General features: G+C 37.9%; 1 protein-coding gene across 1 annotated transcript in view; it reads left to right on the top strand.

Moving 5' to 3' along the window:
* The window catches only part of SLC4A4 (solute carrier family 4 member 4), a 400518-nt gene that overhangs the window by 53531 nt on the left and 325507 nt on the right, over positions 1-21480 (top strand). The window contains exons 2-3 of the mRNA XM_010384086.2: positions 1084-1157; positions 19627-19806. Coding sequence (XP_010382388.1) covers positions 1085-1157; positions 19627-19806 — 253 coding nt within the window. The 5' untranslated portion in view covers position 1084. The remainder of the gene's footprint in view (positions 1-1083; positions 1158-19626; positions 19807-21480) is intronic.

The raw sequence follows: 21480 nt of genomic DNA, 5'->3' as shown, positions 1-21480 counted from the left end.
CCCCAGAGAAAGTTCTTTGTTTCTAGACTGGTACTATACAAGCAGCATTTGAGCAATTCAGGATTTCTTTCTGCTTTCACTATAAATAGAGCTCATGGAATTCTGTATATCAAAGTTAATGCAATGAAAAGGAGCTGCAGAGTATGGAAATAAACCTTAACTCATTCTATAAACTAGAAGCATGTTTGGCATCGGGAGGCCCTTAAAACACTGTCATTCCTTGGATGGATTCTGAGGTCTTATTTAGCATTTGAAATTGCAGAGTAGATCCTATTATGTAAGGAGACAGGAGGACAGCATAATGTGGTTGCAAAATGAAGAACTTTGTGCCCTTCAGGGAAGAGTTAACAGGGCAGATATACATAGAGAAAGATGTGTGATAAGAATGTGGAAAATGAATGAATGGGTGGCATGTATCTGTGTGTATTGCCGAAGCCGGGTTGCTGGATAATCCTCAGATGTCAGATTTCCGTAAGGCCAACATGTGACTCAAAGCTTGCCACTCAACAGAGAATACTGGGCTGTGCTGGTATTAAGAGGCTGGCTGGAAGCTAGGCTCCCACTGTGCACTAGCCTAACTCCCTGTCGCTTTTTGCGTGTGGGTGGGTGTGCATGTGTGTGTGTGTGAGGGTATACATTTTATGCAGTGGGTGTTTAAAGAGCTAAGCACTGAAGCTGGATTTCCACAAACGATCATCACGAGCACTCCAGACACACCAAACTTCCTCTCTTGGTATTTTTTTTTTTTTTTTTTTTGCTTTCATCCTTTTTTTAAAAAAAAATTTAAAACCCTAAAGGAGAGAGCCCCCAACATCCTGCCTACAGGATTGGGATTATTTTCTCTTACCTGTCTATGTGGGTGCCCTCTCAAGGTTAGAACTGAAGCTATGTGGGACCGGCATATTCTCGAGCACCAGATGAGAGGAGCTGCGTGAAGCAGTAGCAGACACCAGAAGAAGAGTGACTCTGCCCTGCTAACATGAACAACAGCTTGCAGGTTAACCTGCCCAGAAGCTGGGCTGCTGCAAGTGGCTCGCTCCAGGAGAAGTCTGAGCATTCTTTTTTTCTTTTTTATTACTATAGGATGGAGGATGAAGCTGTCCTGGACAGAGGGGCTTCCTTCCTCAAGCATGTGTGTGATGAAGAAGAAGTAGAAGGTGAGCTTTACGGGTCTGGGAAAGTGTCTGTTGACATACATATGTCTCTATAGATAATAACATTCATGAATTTCATAGATCTTACATTTTTAAAATGAAACACCAAACCTTTTCTATATAGTTTCATCAATCTCTACATTTTGCTTCAACACAGAAAGTAATTTTAAGAACTTCACTGGACCATCAGAATCTGATTGAAAATGGGTCTTGCCTGGTTTTTAAAAAAGTCTTATTTTAAAGTAAGTGCCTATGTTAGCTGCGCCTCTTTATCAGAAATAAACATTTTACCAGATAATACTAACCACCTTCCAATGACTAATTCAAGAAAGCTGCTAGATTTATATAAGTCTATTCAGCAGCATCTTTAATATTCTTTCTTGTACCTTGTAGTGTAAAGATATAGATATTACAGAAGGATAATGATACCATTGTTGCAGGAAAAATGGGTTTAAGATGAAGATGTTAAAAGTGGTAATCATGGATGAGTTTCAGTTAGGAAAAGATGGACAAGCATTTTTTACTTGAAAAAACTTCAAGGATCTCTTTTGTTGGTGTTTCCTAGTGCCTGTTAAAAACTAAAGAAGAGTTATGTTTTATCTGGTGCTATAATACTTTCAGCAGGCATTCCCTTTTCCTGTCTCCTGACTTATCAGTAAGTGGGAATAATGCTATTTATTTGATGGAAGGCAAAGCTGAATTAATATTTATTAAAATAATTATATGAAGGCATCACAGATATATGTTATTATTAATATTTATAGTGAGATTTTTTTTAAAATCAGGGTTCTAGGCAGTACTCAAAGTTAAATGAAAGTTGCAGGTGAATCATGTGATCAATCTCACCCTTTAAAGTCACCTGAAAGACAATTCATCTGTGTTTTGGAGATTCTGGCCTGACCGGTGCCATGTGGTAAGCATTTAGTGCCAGCCCCAAACTTGAACCAGAGGGTGGTGGGCTTGGGTAAAAGAGAGTCAGTATTGTATGTTCTGGAGTGATTCTTCAAGCAGACTGAACACCAGGTATGGGGCAAGTGATTCTCCTGTGCCACTTGGAACAGTTTGAATAGTGTGGCCATTATGTTGTTTCTCATGTTTCTTTAGTGAGTTTCTTCTGCCCATGTGGTGTTAGAGGATTGGCGCCTCCACCCCCACCTCAACTTCCCGCATTTATGCTCTTGAGGCTGACTAATACGAATTTGATGCCTAAGTTTCTTAGGAAAACGGAAACGACAGTATTTTCTTTCATATTGTTTTATGGGTTCCTTGCATTTTTACAACATGCTGTGGGAAAATGTCAAGCTGGTGAAAGCAAAATAGTAAAACTTTTGTCTTAAGATTCTTGGAATCCATGATGTTAAATCATCATTTTAGGGACTCTGTCACTGTCCCAGTGTCAAAGAGGGGATATAAGTATTAAAGTTTTAGCATATGGATATAAGAAATAATGTAGCTTTGAGCAAATAGCCTATAGTTTTAAGACAATTGAAGTAGAAAAAGCTTGGGAGTGACATATACTGTGTGCGTGTGTTTTCCTTTGAGAATAGTGTTCTAGCTAGGTTCACAAGAGATGTAAATCACTTCTTGAGTTTGTAAGGTCTGTAGGATTGACAGTACTCTACTGCAATAGGATATTGTATACTGTTTCTTAAGACTTTGACTAAGTGCATTTCCTGAAGTATTTCCCTTGATTTTCAAGCACAAAGTTAAGACAACAACATAAATGAGTAGCACACAAATCTGTAGCCAGGTGTCTTTAAGAAGAAACAGAAAGACAACCGAAGGTGGTAGAAACACATCTGTAAAATTCAAGAAATGTGTTGGTTTTGTGATGATTAAAGCTCCCGAATGGATTTATGTATTTTCCTGTTCTTATAAGACCTCTATTTTAGTGACTGTCTTTCACATTGATTGACACTTGAGCTGACTACATTTCTTTCAAGACATGCTCAGATAGTTAGTTGCCTGTTGCTGAGTCCTGAGTCCTGTAGGAAGATTGCTTATGGATTATTTTGTGGGTAACTTTCAACAGTGCTGACTGTCTTACAATACTAGCCTTGAAATTATAGTAACTGTTCATTAGAAATGCACAAAATTGTGCATTTTTAATTTGTTGTTCTCCCAATTGACCCTCCCCCTTTTTCACCTTGCTTTATTGGTGGGGGTGGGAGGTCTTAGATTTTATAGTAACTCTAGGTGATAGTATAAAACAGTTGAAATGGACAGGGGTTTTATGGCACATCCATGCTTCCAGTGGTTGAGAATGAAGAAACAGATGGCCTATGTCAAGACCTCTAAGAAGTATTCATATTTTGAGGGGAATGTTTTTTTCCCAAGAATATGAGTCCATCTCATATTTTTAATTGCATAGAGAAGAGAGTATTTGAAGAAAAGCAAACTGTTATCTCTATTCTAAAGTAGCTTCCTGGCACATTTATGGCAGAGGTGAATGCCCCAGTTTTAAGGGTCAGGATTCAAAAGATAAGAGCTGGAACACTTTACCTTTATATTATTATTTACATTTCCTTTTATGCAAGTAGTTATTTCTCTTGCTTCTAGGATAAACGTAGAAGTTTACAATGTTTGTAAACATTCTTGGCAAAGTCAACTTAAAATAAAGCTTTGTTTTTTACAGTTATCTGCATAAATAAGATGTATTCCCAATAAGTGATTATTAAAGTAACTAAGGTCTGATGGTTCTTGTTACTTGAAAATATTCATGCTTTAAAAATGCTTAGGGTCCCCTAATTTGGGGTGATTGGATTCAGCTCAGCCTGAAGGCAAGAAGAGCCAGATACTCTCTCTTAGTTCCTTTGAATGCTGTGGTTCTGAGGAGAGAGACTTCAAACCACGCCCTCAGTTCACCTTGTTCAACTTTACTCTCAGTGGGTGGCATGACACTTAATCCACATTCTAAAAACTTAATAGAAAACCATCAACTGCAAAACTCACTAAGCATGGAGTGAGTCAGAAGAGGAGTCATCTGTTTAAATAATGAACTATGTGGCATATATTTAAAGACCTAAACCTCATTGTCACATAATTTTCTTCATGTGTTAATGGCTTAAAGAGATACTCTTTCAAAATGAAACCAAGTGCCAATTTTAATCTTTAAAAGAAATAGAAGCCTTTAAATCTGCTCTTCCACTGGTTACCTTGTACTATGCATGGTTCTGTAAAGTTAACATTTTTTGGAGGAGAGTGGTTACTGTGGATAAACTTATTTTAAAATGTCAGTATTTCAGGTATTCACATTTATTTATTTATCACAATGCCCCAGCTCCCACCCAGGCCCTTCCACGCTTTCACAGAATTGGTCTATGGATGACAAATTAACATTACCAGAATGGTCCAGAAGTGCTGACCAAGAGGAGCAACCACTCGCTTTTCATTTCAAACATAGACGGGGGAAATTGCTAATTACAGAGGGCGAATGAGGGTTGAGAGAGGAAGAGTCAGTCCCAGGTAGCTTTTTCCAAGCAGAAGAAAATCCTATGGATGTTTTATTCTTAAAAAAGCCAGCGAGGATTTTGGATCTGTATGATATAAACAGATTACTTAATAGTCTCATATTTTGCAATGGGGAAAAGAGCAAACTCCACCTTATCCTTTGAGATAAGGCTTTGGCTCTGCAAGGCTAGGTAACTCCCAGCAGGCCTTGGCAACTCTGACTTCATGAGGAGGGGCCTCTTCTTAACATCAAGTTCAACCAACAACTCAGAAAATATAAAATGCAGTAACACAGTATTGGCTGAAATGTGTCTCCATTTTTGAGGCTTGGTCAGTACTCTCCTAAAACTATTATGCTATATTGTGCTGGTTTTCCTCTTCCATTCAAAACTTAATGCAGTGGGAAGTGTGCAACCATCTGTCCCAATGGAAGAATAATTCTACAAATTCACATGTCTGGTGAAGGACATTAAGAGGGAGTGTAGTTGAAAATGCATGGAATTTACAGGAGGATCGTTTTCAGGAAAAGTAAAAAAAATCTGTCAGGGTCTGGGACAGGGTAGATATTCACTAATTATTTGTTAAAAGAAAGAATGAATAAATAAATATATAACATAAACTAAATAAAGTTTATGTAGAATCACTTTGTATAATCCTTTTATCTATTTTTCAAAAAATTTTGTTAGAAATTTGGTTGTCAAGGCTTGACGTTGTGGTCATGCCTATAATCCTTGCACTTTGGGAGGCCAAGGTGGGAGGATCACTTGAGGGCAGGAGTTCAAGAACATCCCGGAAAACATGACGAAACCCCATGGCGAAACTCCATCTCTACAGAAAAATAATAATAAAAAACATAGCTGGGTGTGGTGGTGCATGCCTGTAGTCCCAGCTACTCAGGAGGTTGAGGTGGGAGAATCGTTTGAGCCCAGGAGATCAAGGCTACAGTGAACTGTGATTGTGCCACTGCGCTCCAGCTCGGGTGACAGAGTGAGACCCTGCCTCAAAAAAAAGAAAAGAGAAAAGAAAAAGAAAAAAGAATTTTGGTTATCTTAGTTCTCTTATTCAAATGAAATGATACAGCCTCTCATCTTACCCTTGGTATATTACTCCTGTTTGATTTTGCAAAGATCATTGACATATCATTTATATATTTATACTGATAAGAAAAAGAAGGGCCTAAACACCTCTGCTTTATCAAACTTTTTCATTCTTCTAGTATGTTTTTTGAAGAGACAGACTAAAATGATGAAATGGAGGCTTTTGTCTTTTTGGAAGTCAAGACCTCAACATTTTACAGACATGAAATCATGACTTAAGCCTATTTCTTGCTAGAGGATATTGTAATGATCTACTCGTGTGTATTGGAGAAGGTAGTATTTTTTTCTAAAAAAAAGTGGGACCTGGTAGACATTTTTTAATAATTACAATGGTATAAAACGTAATTGCCGAGAAGGAGTGAATGAAAACCTATCGGATGGGAAGGGAGGGGCCAAGTTGGGACTGGGGCTATTCTGAGCACTAGATATAAGTGTCCGGTTGCATTTTGCTGACCTCTTCTCTGCTGTTCACTCTAATTGCTCAGAAAACAGTGTGTACAGAGGAAACTCTTGGGCAAATACTGCTAAAGGAAAAGCCTTCTTAAAAGAAACAATGTATCCACACATTGGACTGCTTTAAAGAAATGCAGTGAGGTTTTTAAAAGTTGGTACTTGAATAGCAACATAGGTTTCCCAGAAAAGGTTGAGCCCATGCAGACCTTTCCCAACTCCCTGCTCCTTTCTACTCATGGCCTCAGCTGAACGCTGGCCAGAGGTCCTCAAGTATGCAGCACTTAGCTCTGTAGCTGCCTGACACCTCTTGCTGTGTCAGGGAAGTTAAATATTTATATATAGATTTCTTTCACTTCAAGGAAGGCTGATGATAGTTCCGTGTTTTTGAAACTAGAATCCGACATTCCTTCTGAGAATTTTCCAGCTGTAGAGAACTCCCTGGTAGTGTAGTATGGGCTAAAGCCGTCTTGAAGCCATTTCCTATCCTAGGTGTTGGTGTTCTTTGATGGCAATTAAGCCATAGCAGATTGCACTTGGTACTTGCATTGCATTTGGCAAGGATCCAGAAATTCTGAAATAGTACATTTACAGCAGTTTTGTCTATAGATTGAGCTTCTTTTTAGAAGCTTTTTTATCTGGTCATATTAGTGAGACATGTTGTTCGATATTTATTTTGGGGAGTCTCTATTGTTTATTTTTTTCATGTGTTGTCAAAGCAGAGTGGCTAAGTATGAGTTTGAGAATAAAAATTTAAAACTTGCTCTATCGTCAAATCATTGCATAGGTGAAGGAAGCAACTTACAGTTTAGATTATAGATTTTTCTCTTTGTAAAATGGAAACAGTGGAGCATGTCATTCACCTTAGAACTCTTAAGAACTTCCAACAGCAATTGTTGCTGTACCTGGCATTAGGAACAGGCGTGTTTTATACTCCACCACTCTCTGTTGTTTTTCTTTCTGATGGATACAGCCTCACCAATAATTTTCTTTGGTTATTATCTTCTTTTCTGAAAATTATAACTGGCATAAATATTGTTTACTTGCTTAATTCATTTCTCCCTACATCTGTCCTTTGCCTTCCTAATCATGCTTACCTACTGCTTCTTATATTGGAAAACTAAAGCCAGAATGATCCAGTGAAATTTCCCAAGGCCTACTCTCTGTTTCCCTTTGGACTCATTCTCATCCTTTAAGCTCTGGGTATGAAATCTAATTTTCACAGTTAGACTGCTCTGATACACATTATCCTTAATTTGTTAAATTGTCTTTTTTTCCAAGAAGAGGGATATTACCATAATTGTATACTGGGTAAAATACAAATGCTTGTCCATTGTATAATAAAGCCTGCAACGTTGCTTCATTTGGAAAACGGATTCAAGAATGTAGTATTTTTCTGCCAGTGAGAAGGATTCAAGAGTCTAGTATGTGTATATGTATTTAAACATGCATATAGAAATGCATTTCCCCCTGTCTGCCACATAGACTAGAATAATTCTGCTTCCTACTGGCCATTATGTAATTTAGGGGCCAATTAAATGAGATTATGCAACAGTGTAGAAATAATACTATCTAACGTGAACTAAATATTTCCCCTTTTTTATCACCACAAGATTAGAAATCATTGGGAGAACTGAGAATTGGGCCTGATGAGAATGAGTAAAACAAGAATATAATAAAGATCAGTTGAGGCTCTCTTGTTGCTGTCATGAGCTTGCTGGTGCGATTTCATTTTATTTTGTTTTATTTTATTTTACTCTTTTGGCTGATTGCATTTAGGTGACTGAGGTGAGAGCCTGCGATGGCATAGGTTCACGGGAGGTTCCAACACTCATCCCTGGAGCTGCTGATTGCCAGGTGGGATGAAAGGTGAAGGTAGTGAGGGTGGTGAGTGACAGCCACTGAATCAGCAATATAGATGACTTAAATAATTCGTTTCTCTGAATAGCTAAAAAGTTTTCAAATGTGGTAAATTGTTTCTACCTTTCCATAGAGTTAGAATTAGAAGGCAGCTATCCAAAGGGCTATATCCAATGTGTGTACCTTTCTTCATACTCTGTTGATTTTTGGAAGAACAGACTCTACTTTTAGACCTCATGAAATATTATTTTATTGACTATTTTTCATGGTGGAATGCTCAGTAACTTTTACCAGGCCAAAAACTTCTGGGAATAAAAAGAGGTTTTAAATTTTAGTAATATTGGCCAGTATATCAGCTTTAGACGAATGGAATTATATTTTTATAGATGGGTTAAATTACTGCCAAACCCCCAATTGATTATTAAATTTTCAACAGGAAATTTGATTCCTACTGAAAAATAAAGAAAATGTGTTCAAGGTAGAATGAAAGCTCATGATTGAATCTAATGGATACGTGTGTTTGGCAAATTAAATTAGTATCTGATTATTCAAGTTTTTACTCGCTTTTATTCCATCTGTGCTATGGTTCAGAGAACATGGTGGTGGACCAGTAGTCTCAGGACCTTTTTCTGTTCCTGGTCTGCCGCTGCCTTTCTGGATAATACAAAGCAAATCATTGTCTTGTGGTTATGGCTTCTTCATGCAAAGTGCAGTGAGTAACCCGTCTCCTTAGCCACCTACTAGAAATGCTCTAAGAATTTTTGGATAATACCTGAAAAATACCTTGATACTTCCAGTAGGCCATTAAGAAGTTACTTAATTTCTGAATCTCAGTTTTTTTGTACAAGGAGATAGAATTTGCACCTCTCATCTCCTAGTTTTTCTAGGAATGTAAGTAAAGCAATTTGAAATCCCCCAGGATTAACCCCATAACTTTAAGGTATTATCTCCCTTGCATGTAATCATTGCATGTAATTTATCTTTATGCACAATACTTTCTCACCAATGGTTGCTGTGACTGCAGAACACTGTCAGACTAAAGCTAATAGTGATATCTGGTAATCAACAGATTAGTTGATTAGTACTTATGTTAACTCTTCTTACTAAATTTAACTAACTGATGGACCATGCCTTTTTTTTTTTTTCTTTAAGCCTACCAAAATGGTAAGAACAGTTGCAGGTGTGACCTCTAATATGTTGCTTTTCCAGGCTTATGTGTATCATTGAATGTTAGGTAACATAGTAACTAGGACCATGATTATTGTTTAGTCAAATAAACCAGCCATTATTTAAGGACATAAGGTTAGTTGATATGATAATTTTAGAGATGTATCACATATGTAGGTGAGTTTACATGGAAGGCCAGGGAATATGTGTCCTACAGAATAACATTAAATTGAGACCTAAAAGTGGAAAAGGAATTTGCTAGGTGAAGAATCGGGAGCATTCCAGGCAGGCATGTGTGAAGGTCCAGAGGTGAGAAAGACTTAGGCCCATTTGAGAAACAGAAATAAGGCTACGGTAGCTGGACCATGTGAACAGGGAGAGAGTAGTCTGAGGTGGATAGGACCCAGATAGTTCAAGGTCTTTTATGTTATGGTAAATGTTACAATTTTATTGAGTGTGCACTAAGGAAACACTGCAGAAGGGTTTTAAGCAGGGAAGTGATAAGACCAAATTTGTATTTTAGAAAAGATTCTTTTGGCTCCTGGGTGGAGACAGTGTCCCAAGACGGCAAAGACAGAAGTGTGGGGGCTGTTGTCAGGATTCAACTGAGAGATGATTTTGGGTTGGACAAGAGTGGGGACAAAAAAGATGGAGACAAATGTGTTGAATTGATGGGTGGATATATGGATGGGGATGGCTGCTTCTGGATTTCTGCTATGAGCAATTTGGGGGATCATGTACCATTTTGTAAGATGGGGAACACTGGAAGAAGAGTGGTGGGGGATGATAGGAGTTTAGCCTTTTGTATATATTGAATTTGAAGCACCTGTGAGATATCCAAGTAGAACTCTGAAGCTGGTAGTTGACTATACAAGCAGGAGCTAAGAAGAAAGGACAGGGATGGAGATATAAATCTGGGAGCCCTAGGCATATAGCTAGCATTTAAAGCCATAGGAATGGATGATATTGCCTAGGGTCAAAGAATGGAGTGAGAACAGAACTGGATTGGACTCTGCAAGTGCCAACTTTTGGAGATTAACAAAGTGCAGTCATAGAAGTAGGAGGAAAACCGGGAAGAGAGTGAAAGCTCTGAGGCCGAGAAGAGGGCTTTTTAAATAAGGAGCTAGTGATTGACAGTGCTGAATGCTGCCTTGAAGTCCGGTAAGATGAGGACTAAATAGTAGCTACTGGATTTGGCAAAAAGAAGGTGATTGGTAACTTTTGTTAGCAATGTGGTGACGTGTCATGGTTAGTTGGGAATCAAATTGGGGTAGACTGAAGAGTGCCCAAGAGACAACTATCATTATGAGAAGTTAGGAAGAGACTTTAAGGTGATGCTGGAAAACTTTTAGCCTTTCCCTCTATGTGCTCCACTTCACTTAACTACTTAAAATATTTGGAATTATTATAGATGTTTTAGAACTAGAAAGGATCTTAGAGAAAATTTAGTTCAATATTCTCAGCTTGCAGATGGCTAGAGGAACCATGAAGAAGTTAAATGATTTGCTCGAGGTAACACTGGTAGGAGCTGGAATAACTAGGACAAGGATCTAGGTGTTCTGACTTTCCCAAGGCCGTGCTCATCCCAAAAGAGTGTGCTTGAGGTTGATTCCCTCTGCAGAGGAAGAGGAATTTAGGTAGGGAGATGGATGAGAACTAGGAGAAGCACCTGGAAGAACAGGCAGTGGAAAGAACTGAAAGGAATAAAAGGTGTTGAAAGAGCGTACAGAGAGGTGAGAGGGAAAGAAAACACAAGACTGGCCTCAGCATTTGAATGACCGCTGGTGGTAAGTGGGAAGACAGATGTCCCAGCCAGAACATTATCATATTTTGGAGCAGCTTATGAAACTAAGGGTTGTGGATTTCAATTTGTCATTCTATGACTCTAAGACAGAAACATTTCCAGAGAATCCTGAGCCTATTTTTCCCTTCTCGATAATTACTAACTTGAAAGGATTAATCGTTATTATTCTTTTGGCTATGTTTTCCAGACAGTGGAGGATGGGAGGGATGGGTGGAGGACTGGTACCATGATAGTGGAAAAATGGGAAAGGAAGGCTTATACATCCGGGGCACTAGGAGTCCTAGTCTCCATATGTCATTAACTGGCTGTTTGGCTTTAGTTAGATCACTGGTAAATGAAGAGGCTGAACCAGTTAAAGTGATTTTTTGGCCACTTTAAAAGTATAATTATGTGCTTCTGTGTCAACGAATGTCGTCCTTCTTTTTCCTGGGTGCATGTGGAAAACCACAGTCATGAAGATTCTGGGATTCTAGGCTAACAGAAGTCTCTCATAGCACTTTCCTTACTTCTGGGTGATTTTTATAGCCCTATGATATTATCTACATCTCATTTGCCTACATATGTGTATGCGAGGGAAGGGAATGATGTGAACTGTAATATTTATATTTTATAACAAATATAAATTAATATTTAATATATTAAATATTTATATCAACATTTTACATTATATATTTAAAAATATGTTCATCTATTAATACAATAAAATATATAACCATATATAATATTTTGCATATGTGATATATAATTATGATAATAGATAAATATATATTAAAATTATATATAATATTTATATATTATATTAAATAGTTGATACCTGATTAACCATGAGTGTATTAACTATATTGCAAATTACCTTTCCATAGCAACCAAGGACTCTTCATCCTATTGCCCAGCCAGGGCTTAGGCCACTGCAAAAAGAGAAGCCATAATAGAGTCAGAGATGGACAATGTGGTTGGGATGAGAGTGTGAGTGTGTGCGTTTATGTGTCTCTCTAAGCTGCCTCTCTGGCTGCAATTGCAAATCCAGTTATCGGTGACCATCGAATTAGCTATTGTTTTGTATCTTCCAACCCTACTTCCCGTTCACTTGTGCACATGGTGACCAAAGAGAAATGATGGAAACTCTCAGTTCTCTGTGTTTGGCTTACAGGTGGATTTTGTCTGACGGCATGTGTACTGCATGTTACAATGCAGCAGCCCCTGTGGGGTGGTTCTGGGTGTAGGGATAAGTGGAGGGTTCATGTCTTCCCGCTGGGTGGCTCCTGTTCACTCCGAGCACTGTTCTGCCTAGTGCTGGCCTTCCTAGGCCTTTTGTCTCTACCCTGTCTTGTCGGAGCAAGTGAAGGACTTACAGACCTGTGTTCTGTGGATTGGCAGTGAGCCATTAAAAGCCCTGGGGGAAACTTTACCCAAATCGGGGTGGAGATTGCCAAGCCCTTGCTTCTGGACAGAGTTAGGGAAGGCTGAGGTTATGGAAGGTGCTGCCTTTGTTGAAGAGCTCAACTCTGTAGGATGGCTAAAACTGCCCATTAAGGGACAAGTTAAGAATAGGTCTGAGGTTGACTCTTTTGCCCTCCTCTAGGTGAATGTTCTGGAGAACAAAGAGTGTTCACAAGTTAGTTATTATCAGGGCTGGAGGTGGGTGGGAATGAGAAAAAACTGTGCTGTTTTTTTCCCTTTGAAAAGGGAAGGGAGAAATAGGATCAACATTTATGGAGCACCTTTGTGTACCAGACACAGTGGGAGACTATGTTTAATTCAGATTGTGCCTTTAAAAAATATATATATATATTTATATATAATCTCTCTATAAAGATTATATAGAGATAGATACATAGATATTTGTATGGGTAAATTTATATCTATGTAGATATAATTATATAGATTTAGATACGTTTTGTATCTATAGATATGGATATAAAAGATTTTGCTAGAGGAAAGTTAACATTATTTTGGAGAATCAACTTTGAAGATTGAAAAGCTTGTCAGGAACTGAGGTTTACATAGGGTAACCTGATTTTTAATTCCGTTAATTCTTTAAGGTAGATTCCTGAAGTAACTTTACGAGGAAATTCTTGTTTTTCTAGCTAAGATCTTTTCAAATAATTGATGATCACTGAAAATACTAAAGTCGTATTTCTATAAACATATTCACAAATTCAGACTTTATAGAGTGCCAGTCAGTTTTTGCCTTTATTATTGACCATTAATAATGGAAACTGCAAAGGAAGCTTAACTTCAGTGTGTTGTCTTAGGCTCCTCACCTTCATCTAAGACTGTAATTAATAGAACTCTTTTGTTAAAAATGAGCTCTTGGAAGACAGATGCATATGTTTGCTGAGCTAAAGGACAGGAGTCTAGCTAACAATCATAAGCTTGCATCTCCTTTGAGACCTTTTATTCTGTAGCTCTTAGTTCTTGCCTAGAGATTATCACTATTATTATCATCATCAAGTATTAAATATTAATAGTGCTGTGCTCAGTAAACATCAAGTACCAAGCTAAGATTTCTTATCAGTCTTGCTTGGGGAACCTCAGGTTGCCTTGAGGATTTCTAGGAGGGTTTCAGTATATAAAATTCCCATGCAGTTCAGTGGGACGAAAAGTATTTCCCTGTTTTCCCTCACATTTGCCATTTGCTTGCATGCCTGGTCCTATGTAATTGGTAGCATTAAAATTAAAATAAATTACTCATCAGTATTCAAAATTATCTGTACATAAATTACATATGTAATATGTAATTATCTATTAATAAACACATACTTTTTTTATGTAAAAAATTGCCCTTATCCAATATATAAAAATAGAAATCATCCCTTGTTCTGAGTCAGGACCCTCATGCAAACATTTCATAAAGGGCTGGTTTACCCCCTGGTAACTGCAAGATTACACTGTGCTTTTTGAAGAGGGTTTTCTTTTCATGAGCTGGTATTTATACCAGTAAATTAGCAATGTTACTTTGCTTGTATCTTATTAGAGCTGCTGATGGACACTCTTATGGGTTTGAGAATAATAAGCTAACAAATTACTTGTATTTTGGCTGAGCATGGTGGCTTATGCCTGTAATCCTAGCACTTTGGGAGGCAAGGTGGGTGGATCACTTGAGGTCAGGAGTTCGAAAGCAGTCTAGACAACATGGTGAAACCCCACCTCTACTAAAAATACAAAAAAATTAGTTGGGCGTGATGGCACATGCCTGTAATCCTAGCTACTCGGGAGGCTGAGGCAGGAGAATCACTTGAACCGGGGAGGCAGAGATTGCGGTGAGCCGAGATCATGCTACTGCACTCCAGCCTGGGCAACAGAGCAAGACTCTGTCTCAAAAAAAAAAAAAAAAAAATTACTTGTATTTTATTAAAGTGTTTAGGATTATACATACTTGTCTATTTATTATTAAATAAAAGTGCCAATCACACAGTGTCCACTGTGCCTGGACTTGATACTATGGTTTGGTTTAAGTTTTCTTATGCATATACTTTTAATTGAGAATTTTTTGTTTTGGTCTAACAAATAAAGTCTTTGCAGAATCTTTCTATAATCTGTCACTCATCCAAGGTCTCCGCCTCTCTACATTTTTTCTTTTCTTAATTAAAAAAATAATAAATCTCTTAATTATGCTCTTCCTACATTCTTCTTGGCAATAGCTTCAACATGTTTTGGGCATCTTGGCAGAAGACCAGGTTATGTTAGATAAGCCAGGAAAGGCAATATTTAACTCATATTTTGGGAATATTGCTGATTAGTTCTGAAAGAAGTATATAAAATACTGCATGTTGTAGAATCTTTGCTTTGAACTGGAGAGAACAGAAATTCAGCTGAAACAGTAAGAGTGTGGCTATAAATCAAATTTGGAATATCCCTCAGTGTTTATTTAGAGATGTATGTAAGAGGCTGGATATAGGGGATGGGTGGTGGGAGGTGGGGAAAGGTAGACTTCTGGGTAAAGATTTTACCTGTCCTTTGGTGATCCTTTAGATAGAGTACAGTACTGATATATCAGGTTAAAAAATTATATACTACCTTATTCCAAAAAGGTTTAGGGTGAAGGGAAAGTAAGTGTTGAAAAGTTGGAAGAGTGAGGTTAGTGTATAAAATGCATGTCATGAAACTATACTCACTACAGGTTTGTCTAAAATGTGTCTATTCTTCTTTTAGCAGCCAATGAGGAAGGAGACATAATAAGTTATTACGTTTATGATATAAACATAATATGTTTTACAGAACACACCATCAAAGTAGTGATGAAGCACTCAACTAGTCTTGATACTGAGAGCAGAGACATATTTCTCCTGTGGGGTTTTATGAAGATAACACTTCATAAAAAGTTAACTGATGATAATGTCGTTGACTTCCTCTAACTGTGGTTTTTGCACCTGTACAATGGGGATAGGAGCAGGATTGCATTAGTTGGTAGATATAAAACACCTTGCAGTGCCTGGCATGCTTGTAAGCATTCACTAAATAGTTGCTATCATCTGTATGTACAGTAAACACAGCAACATGTTTCCCAGGAAGGAGCTAATAGATCTGTCTTACATATAGAGGCATATGTTGTTAACCATCCACTCAGCTATAGAATTTGTAGTTTGGCTGATTTAAAACCCTTTTCTGGCTTGAAGGTTTTCATACTTCAAAGTGTTAAATCATCCTTGGTAGCAAAATGTGTATCTGTGAAAGCCATCTTAATTTGAATGGCTCCAGAGTTACTAAGTGTAAGTTTTCTCCTTGCCAGAAAACATTATAGCAACTATGAGAAGTATGAAGTTAGGTTAGAAATATTTCAGGAATTGGGATAATTTAGCATCATAGTACTTCCTACTTGCAACTGGGGTGGAGCATGTAAGGATGGGAAGAAACAAGAATCACGTAGTGATCATTTCTGACATTCAGCGATACCCAGGAAAGCCATGTTTTCTTTCCAGTAGTACTGGCTGTGGTATGGATTGGGAGATATTCCTGAGATATTTAGAGTTTGTTGGGAACTTGCACCATCTGTCAGAGAAAGGCATGCAGGGTATTTATTTGAACACATGATACTGAAGCCACTGCCAAATCAAGGACTGAATACTCTTCGACTGCACACCTAAATGAACACTGTCAAGTGTAGATTCCAGTAGTTTTACTTCATGAAGTTTCAGTAGCAAGCATGTAACATTTATTTTGATATAGTTTAAAACAATCACTTCTTCCTTATACATTATAGCTCTTAAAATTTTTTCCACACCTCCTTTTTACATTATCATCGGAAGCAGTATTTCCTGAGTTTTCTAGCAGAGAATTTTTTTTTAGCCTAAAAAGTTCTTTATAAGAAGCAGGTAACTATCCCTCTTTCTTTCATGGTCTTACCGTTTTATAGTCCCTTGCTGGGTTGGAAAGCTTGTCTATAGTACATGTAAAACAATACTATACCCTCAACTTTGTGACTTCCCTAAGAGCTTGCAGTCATTTTATCAGTTATAATTTTAAAAATAGTCATCAGTCTTCATGACATATCCCTGAAACAGATAAAGAGATTTTAATGAAAATAAATACTGAGATCCACATATGATATTCTCATCAATCATAGCATATTTTCAACAGTAATGCTGCTTCTATTGATCATGATGACAGGTATTCTGTGGGGGCAGTGAGAAAGCTTCCATTGCAGCTCATTTTACTTTTGGTATTTTGGCTACTTGGCACATATAGCTTATTAAGTATTTGATTGTCCCTTTGAGACAGCATGTCTATATTACGCTATCCACCAAAGCAAGGCTACCTTGCTCTCTTCTCATAGGCAAGGAAGCTGAAGTGAGAGAGGTTGAGAAGTAACTGATGAAGCAGCAAGTGCTGTCGCTGAGCCTGTCAAGGTTTGCTTACCCATGGAACCATGTTCCTTCTCCTCTTCCTGAACACAAGACAGAAAAGGAAAATTTAGTTGCCAATCATGTGTGAGAGGAGGAGGAGGATGCTTTGAGGATGCTTTAAGTTTTGAATTGCTCAGCTCAGGCGCATGATTTCCTCTGCCAGTTGTGGGAAGGCAGTATCTTCCTCATCCAGGGAATATTGTATTTTATTGTGCTAGGATGTCTACAAAAAGTTCATTGCCATGTGAGTACCAGAGAATGGTAACTTCGCAGAGGCCATCACTAAGAGTGTTAAAAAATGGTCAAGAGTGGTTGCATTAGACAGGAGTGGGAACAGAGAGTGACTGCAAATGGGTGTGAGGGATCTTTTTGGACTGGTGGAAATGTTCTAAAATTGGATTATGACGATCGTTGCACAACTCTATAAATATACTAAAATCATTGACTCTGTATCGTTAAAATGAGTGGATTTTATTGTTTATAAATTACACCCCAATAAAGCTGATTTTTAAATGCCTAAAATGTGGCATGTCTTGAGAGGAACCACATTTCTGCTTGGCATCTGGGCACCATAGCACTCCATAGCACAGTGTCAATTCTGAAAGTTCCCACACCTGTATGGAAGTGCACAGGGAAAACCAAGAAGGAGGCATTGGAGGAAATGGGGATAGACCGAATCTGCTGCTGAGAGGATGCCTATCATCACAATGCGAACAAAATGGCACCACTTACTGCAACTCAAAGTAGGCTCCAAAAAGTCAAGTGCATTTCTCTCCAGGGTTTGGTGGCTCACTCTCTGAACTGGCGTAACTCTTTCATTAGATTGACAACGATGACACTTCCTAGCCAGAAATCTTACCTTAGCATCTTATCCACCATATAGACTGTCAATTGAATGATTTGATCAAATGTACTATGCAGATTTGGGTAAATATAATTTAAAAAATCTTTCTATATAACATCAATATGGCAATGTAGTTTCATTACCGTTTTTTGCTTATTTGCCCTATTTAATAAGGTGAATAGAAAATATTTAATGTGACAGGTTAAAAAAAATTTTCCAACCTCTTAATTTGTGTGTGTTTTCTTGAAAACAACCAAGCATTTTGTGTTTGATTTATTGAAGCAATTGGTTGGCTTTGCTCACTTACATTGTTGAGAGTTGAGATAAAACTTCAGGACTCCCTCAGTAACTGGAGCACAGGAAACAATTGACACTGTTTCTTAATTCACATTGTTTCTGAGACATTTCCTACTTCCTAGTATAATATAGTTTTCCCATGAGAACCATTTACTTGCAAATGGTTAGACATGATACATTTCTCACTGGCACACATTCTGTGGGGAGAATTTCACTGTGTTTTGTAGTAGCTGAGTTGCTGCGTGTGTGTTGGGAAGAAGGTCTTGCTTTATGTAAAGATGCCTCCAACTTCATTCAAGCATCTGATGTCTTCTTTTGAATACTAACCCATTCACTTCGGTTCTGCATTGCTTAGCTGGAATATCTTTCCTGAAGGAGCATATAATTCTTTTAAGCCTGCCAATTTAAGGAAACACCCCTGCCAATTATGGTGTTTTTAGATATACCCCGTAGGTTACTGTGGAAAGTAGTTCGTGACAGTTTGTATCATACATACTGTATGTACATGTATTTGGATGTAGGTATGTGATATTGGCTGTGGCATTGCAAAGTTGTCATCAAGGAATATTTCCAGAAATGGGAAATAAAACCCATAAATGAGAAAATGTAATCTAATTTGCAGTTCAGAAAAAAAGTGTTCGCATTATTTCTGAAATGGTAGTCCCTAAAATACAGAAGTTACACTGTATTTAAAGTGAAAGTAGAAGTTTTCCAATTTAAAAAAATGATGTGGAACTTTGAGTTTCTTTCTTTTTTGTCTTATTAGATTTTGTAAAAATAATACCACTTGTCAGTTTTGCAGCTCCTTCCATCTAGAGAGCTGAAAGCATTTCACAATCTTTTTTCCTCATGCCCTTCTCTTCAAGGCAATTTTTGCTGGGCTCGGTTTATTTTTATCATTGCAACAACCAGTTTTTAGAAACTTTTGGAAACGAAAAAAGAAAAATGAGAATGGCACTGTAGCTGACATTCATTTTAGCTGTTTCCTAGTGTGAACGTTTGAGTATTTCTAAAATCTTTTCTCCAAGTATGTCTTATTTTTCTCAGTTTGTCCCAGTTCTAAGTCTCTATTTTGCTGATTAGGTAAAAAAAAAAAGTTTTAATGTAAAGCCTTACCCCTTGCAAAATGACTTTTTGAACTTTAAGTTAAATCTTTGTTTTTGCAGCGCCAGCAGCTCCTTTTCCAGCAGGCACTAACCCTACCCAGTACAATCATAGACTCATGTAAGGTTGAAACTGGAGGGGCCTCTAGGGACTACCCAGTTTAAGTCTTTCCTTCTAGAAATGATGAAGTTGAGGCCCAGAGTGGTTAAGAGATACATGCTTAAGGTCAGACAGCTAATTGATGGCAGAGGTATGACCAACATGAAGGATTCCTGATTTCCAGTTTGATATTCCTTGGTTTTCCTAAACAAAAGTAGTCTATCTGGGCAGAATTAGAGTAGGCTCTCACAGAGTCCTGGTGTCAACCACTAGCTTGTATTATACTGAAGCTAATTGAAAATTGGGAGGAAATTTTATTTTTCTGGAGTTTGTTAAATATAGGATGGTAATGTTGAATTTATAGACATTTTCTTCTGATCTGTGCATCTTATGCAATTTATCTGCAGTACAGAATGTGGTTTGAACTGACTGGTGATTCGTGTACCTTCCTTAGGCCACCATACCATTTACATCGGAGTCCATGTGCCGAAGAGTTACAGGAGAAGGAGACGTCACAAGAGAAAGGCAGGCCACAAAGAAAAGAAGGAAAAGGAGAGAATCTCTGAGAACTACTCTGACAAATCAGATATTGAAAATGCTGATGAATCCAGCAGCAGCATCCTAAAACCTCTCAGTGAGTACTCTGAGCGTTGGTGCCTCTCTCTGTCTCACTCCCACATCTTTGAGAAGGACATCTTTTTGAATCCTGTGGCTAAAGGGGAGGGCCACTGTAATACTGAGATGGTCTGTTCTAAAGGATAATGTCTGTGGAGATGCTTTGCTTGTACCGGCAGGTTGATCTAGGAGGTCATCTGGTAAGATTCTGAGTTGATCAGAAAAGGCCTGACAAAGTTCAGGCATAGCTGTGTATTCTACATTTTTGTGTGTAATATTAATAGGGTTGTGTTGCAGATGGTATTTATTTAACTATATCAATAAACAGTAACTGGAAGACTTAAAGAATTTTTTGCATTATTTGTGCTTAGAAATAGCTTCTATTGAGACAGTAGGTGAAGGTGAGAGTGTATGTCTATATATTTACATATCTTTCCAAATGTCAGCATTACAGGTGACATTTAACCAGGTTGTGAGCCAGGTCAGTGATTTAAATAGGAATTGTGGAAAATCATCCTGTAAGAGAGGTCTGTAGAGTGACACAGTTATTAAGATGTTGAATGTATTAGATGTCATACATTGGATAAAAGTGTTACTAAGAGCAGAACAACAGGAGGTCAAAGAACACCCTTGGATTCGAGTGATAGGATAGGCTGTGTGTTTAGGTGTATATGTATGTTGCTTTTTGTTTCTTTAATGTGGAGAATATTTGGCTACATGGGCCAAATATTGTGGCTGAACTGAGAATGAATATGTGCAGTAGAAACACATGCCAATTTTGGAAGATTCCCCAACAGGAGTTACACAGTGACAGCTTTTCATGTTGGCAGAGCTCTATACATTCTTCATGTCTTTGCTACAGTTGCAGAAATATGGACCCTGCAATAAAATGCATTATGGATGGCACAGATAAAGATCGGGTTCAGTCATTGCAGGTGATGACAGGCCAAATTAGAATGAACAGCTCAAGGGTGTTGAAAAGTGAATTTACAGAGTTAAATTAAATTGGGTGTGAGGCATAGTGATGTGAATTTTTTATAGTCTCACCGTTGGAACTGAGCAGGTGGCTTAGGAAGCTGGAGAAGTGCGGTGCTGAGAGGAGCAATACAGGTGGACCATCGAATTAAAGACAAAAGCTCGGAGGAGAGCTTGAGATGGGTCACGAAATCGAAATTAAACACATTGAAATAAATTTAAGACTTTGAAGGACCAGAAGGCAGGAGACTCAAGTTATGTACTTTTCACTGAAGTACTGGGGGAAAGTCTGTCTGAAAGGGATCCTTTATATATCAATTAACGTAGTGGAGTCTGTTTTGAGAAAAGTCTTTCAAATGCACATAAACATGGCATAGTTAATAGTCTGGAGGAACAAAAGATAACATTCTTTTCCAAATAAATGACTACCGTTTATCTCAATTTACTCTGTATCTCTCTGTCAAGGCCTGAGCCAGTGTCAAGTGTTCTGTCCATTGTGCATGTGATTGTCTGCTCTCTCTTTCTCATTCTCTCTCTCTCTCTCTCTTTCTCTCCCTCTCTCTGTGTCTTTTATAACTTGTCTTTCATTCTTCAGTTTAAGAACAAGAGTGCATTATCACTATAAATGTTAAAAAGTAAAGAGGTGCTTACTTAGACAAATGGGCCCAGGAATTTTGAGATTAAAATTATTTATCAGCTTTTGAGAAGGGCAGTGGAA

Source organism: Rhinopithecus roxellana, chromosome 2 (genome assembly GCF_007565055.1).
Source record: "Rhinopithecus roxellana isolate Shanxi Qingling chromosome 2, ASM756505v1, whole genome shotgun sequence".
NCBI lineage: Eukaryota > Metazoa > Chordata > Mammalia > Primates > Cercopithecidae > Rhinopithecus > Rhinopithecus roxellana.
This window is presented reverse-complemented; position numbering and strand designations above follow the sequence as displayed.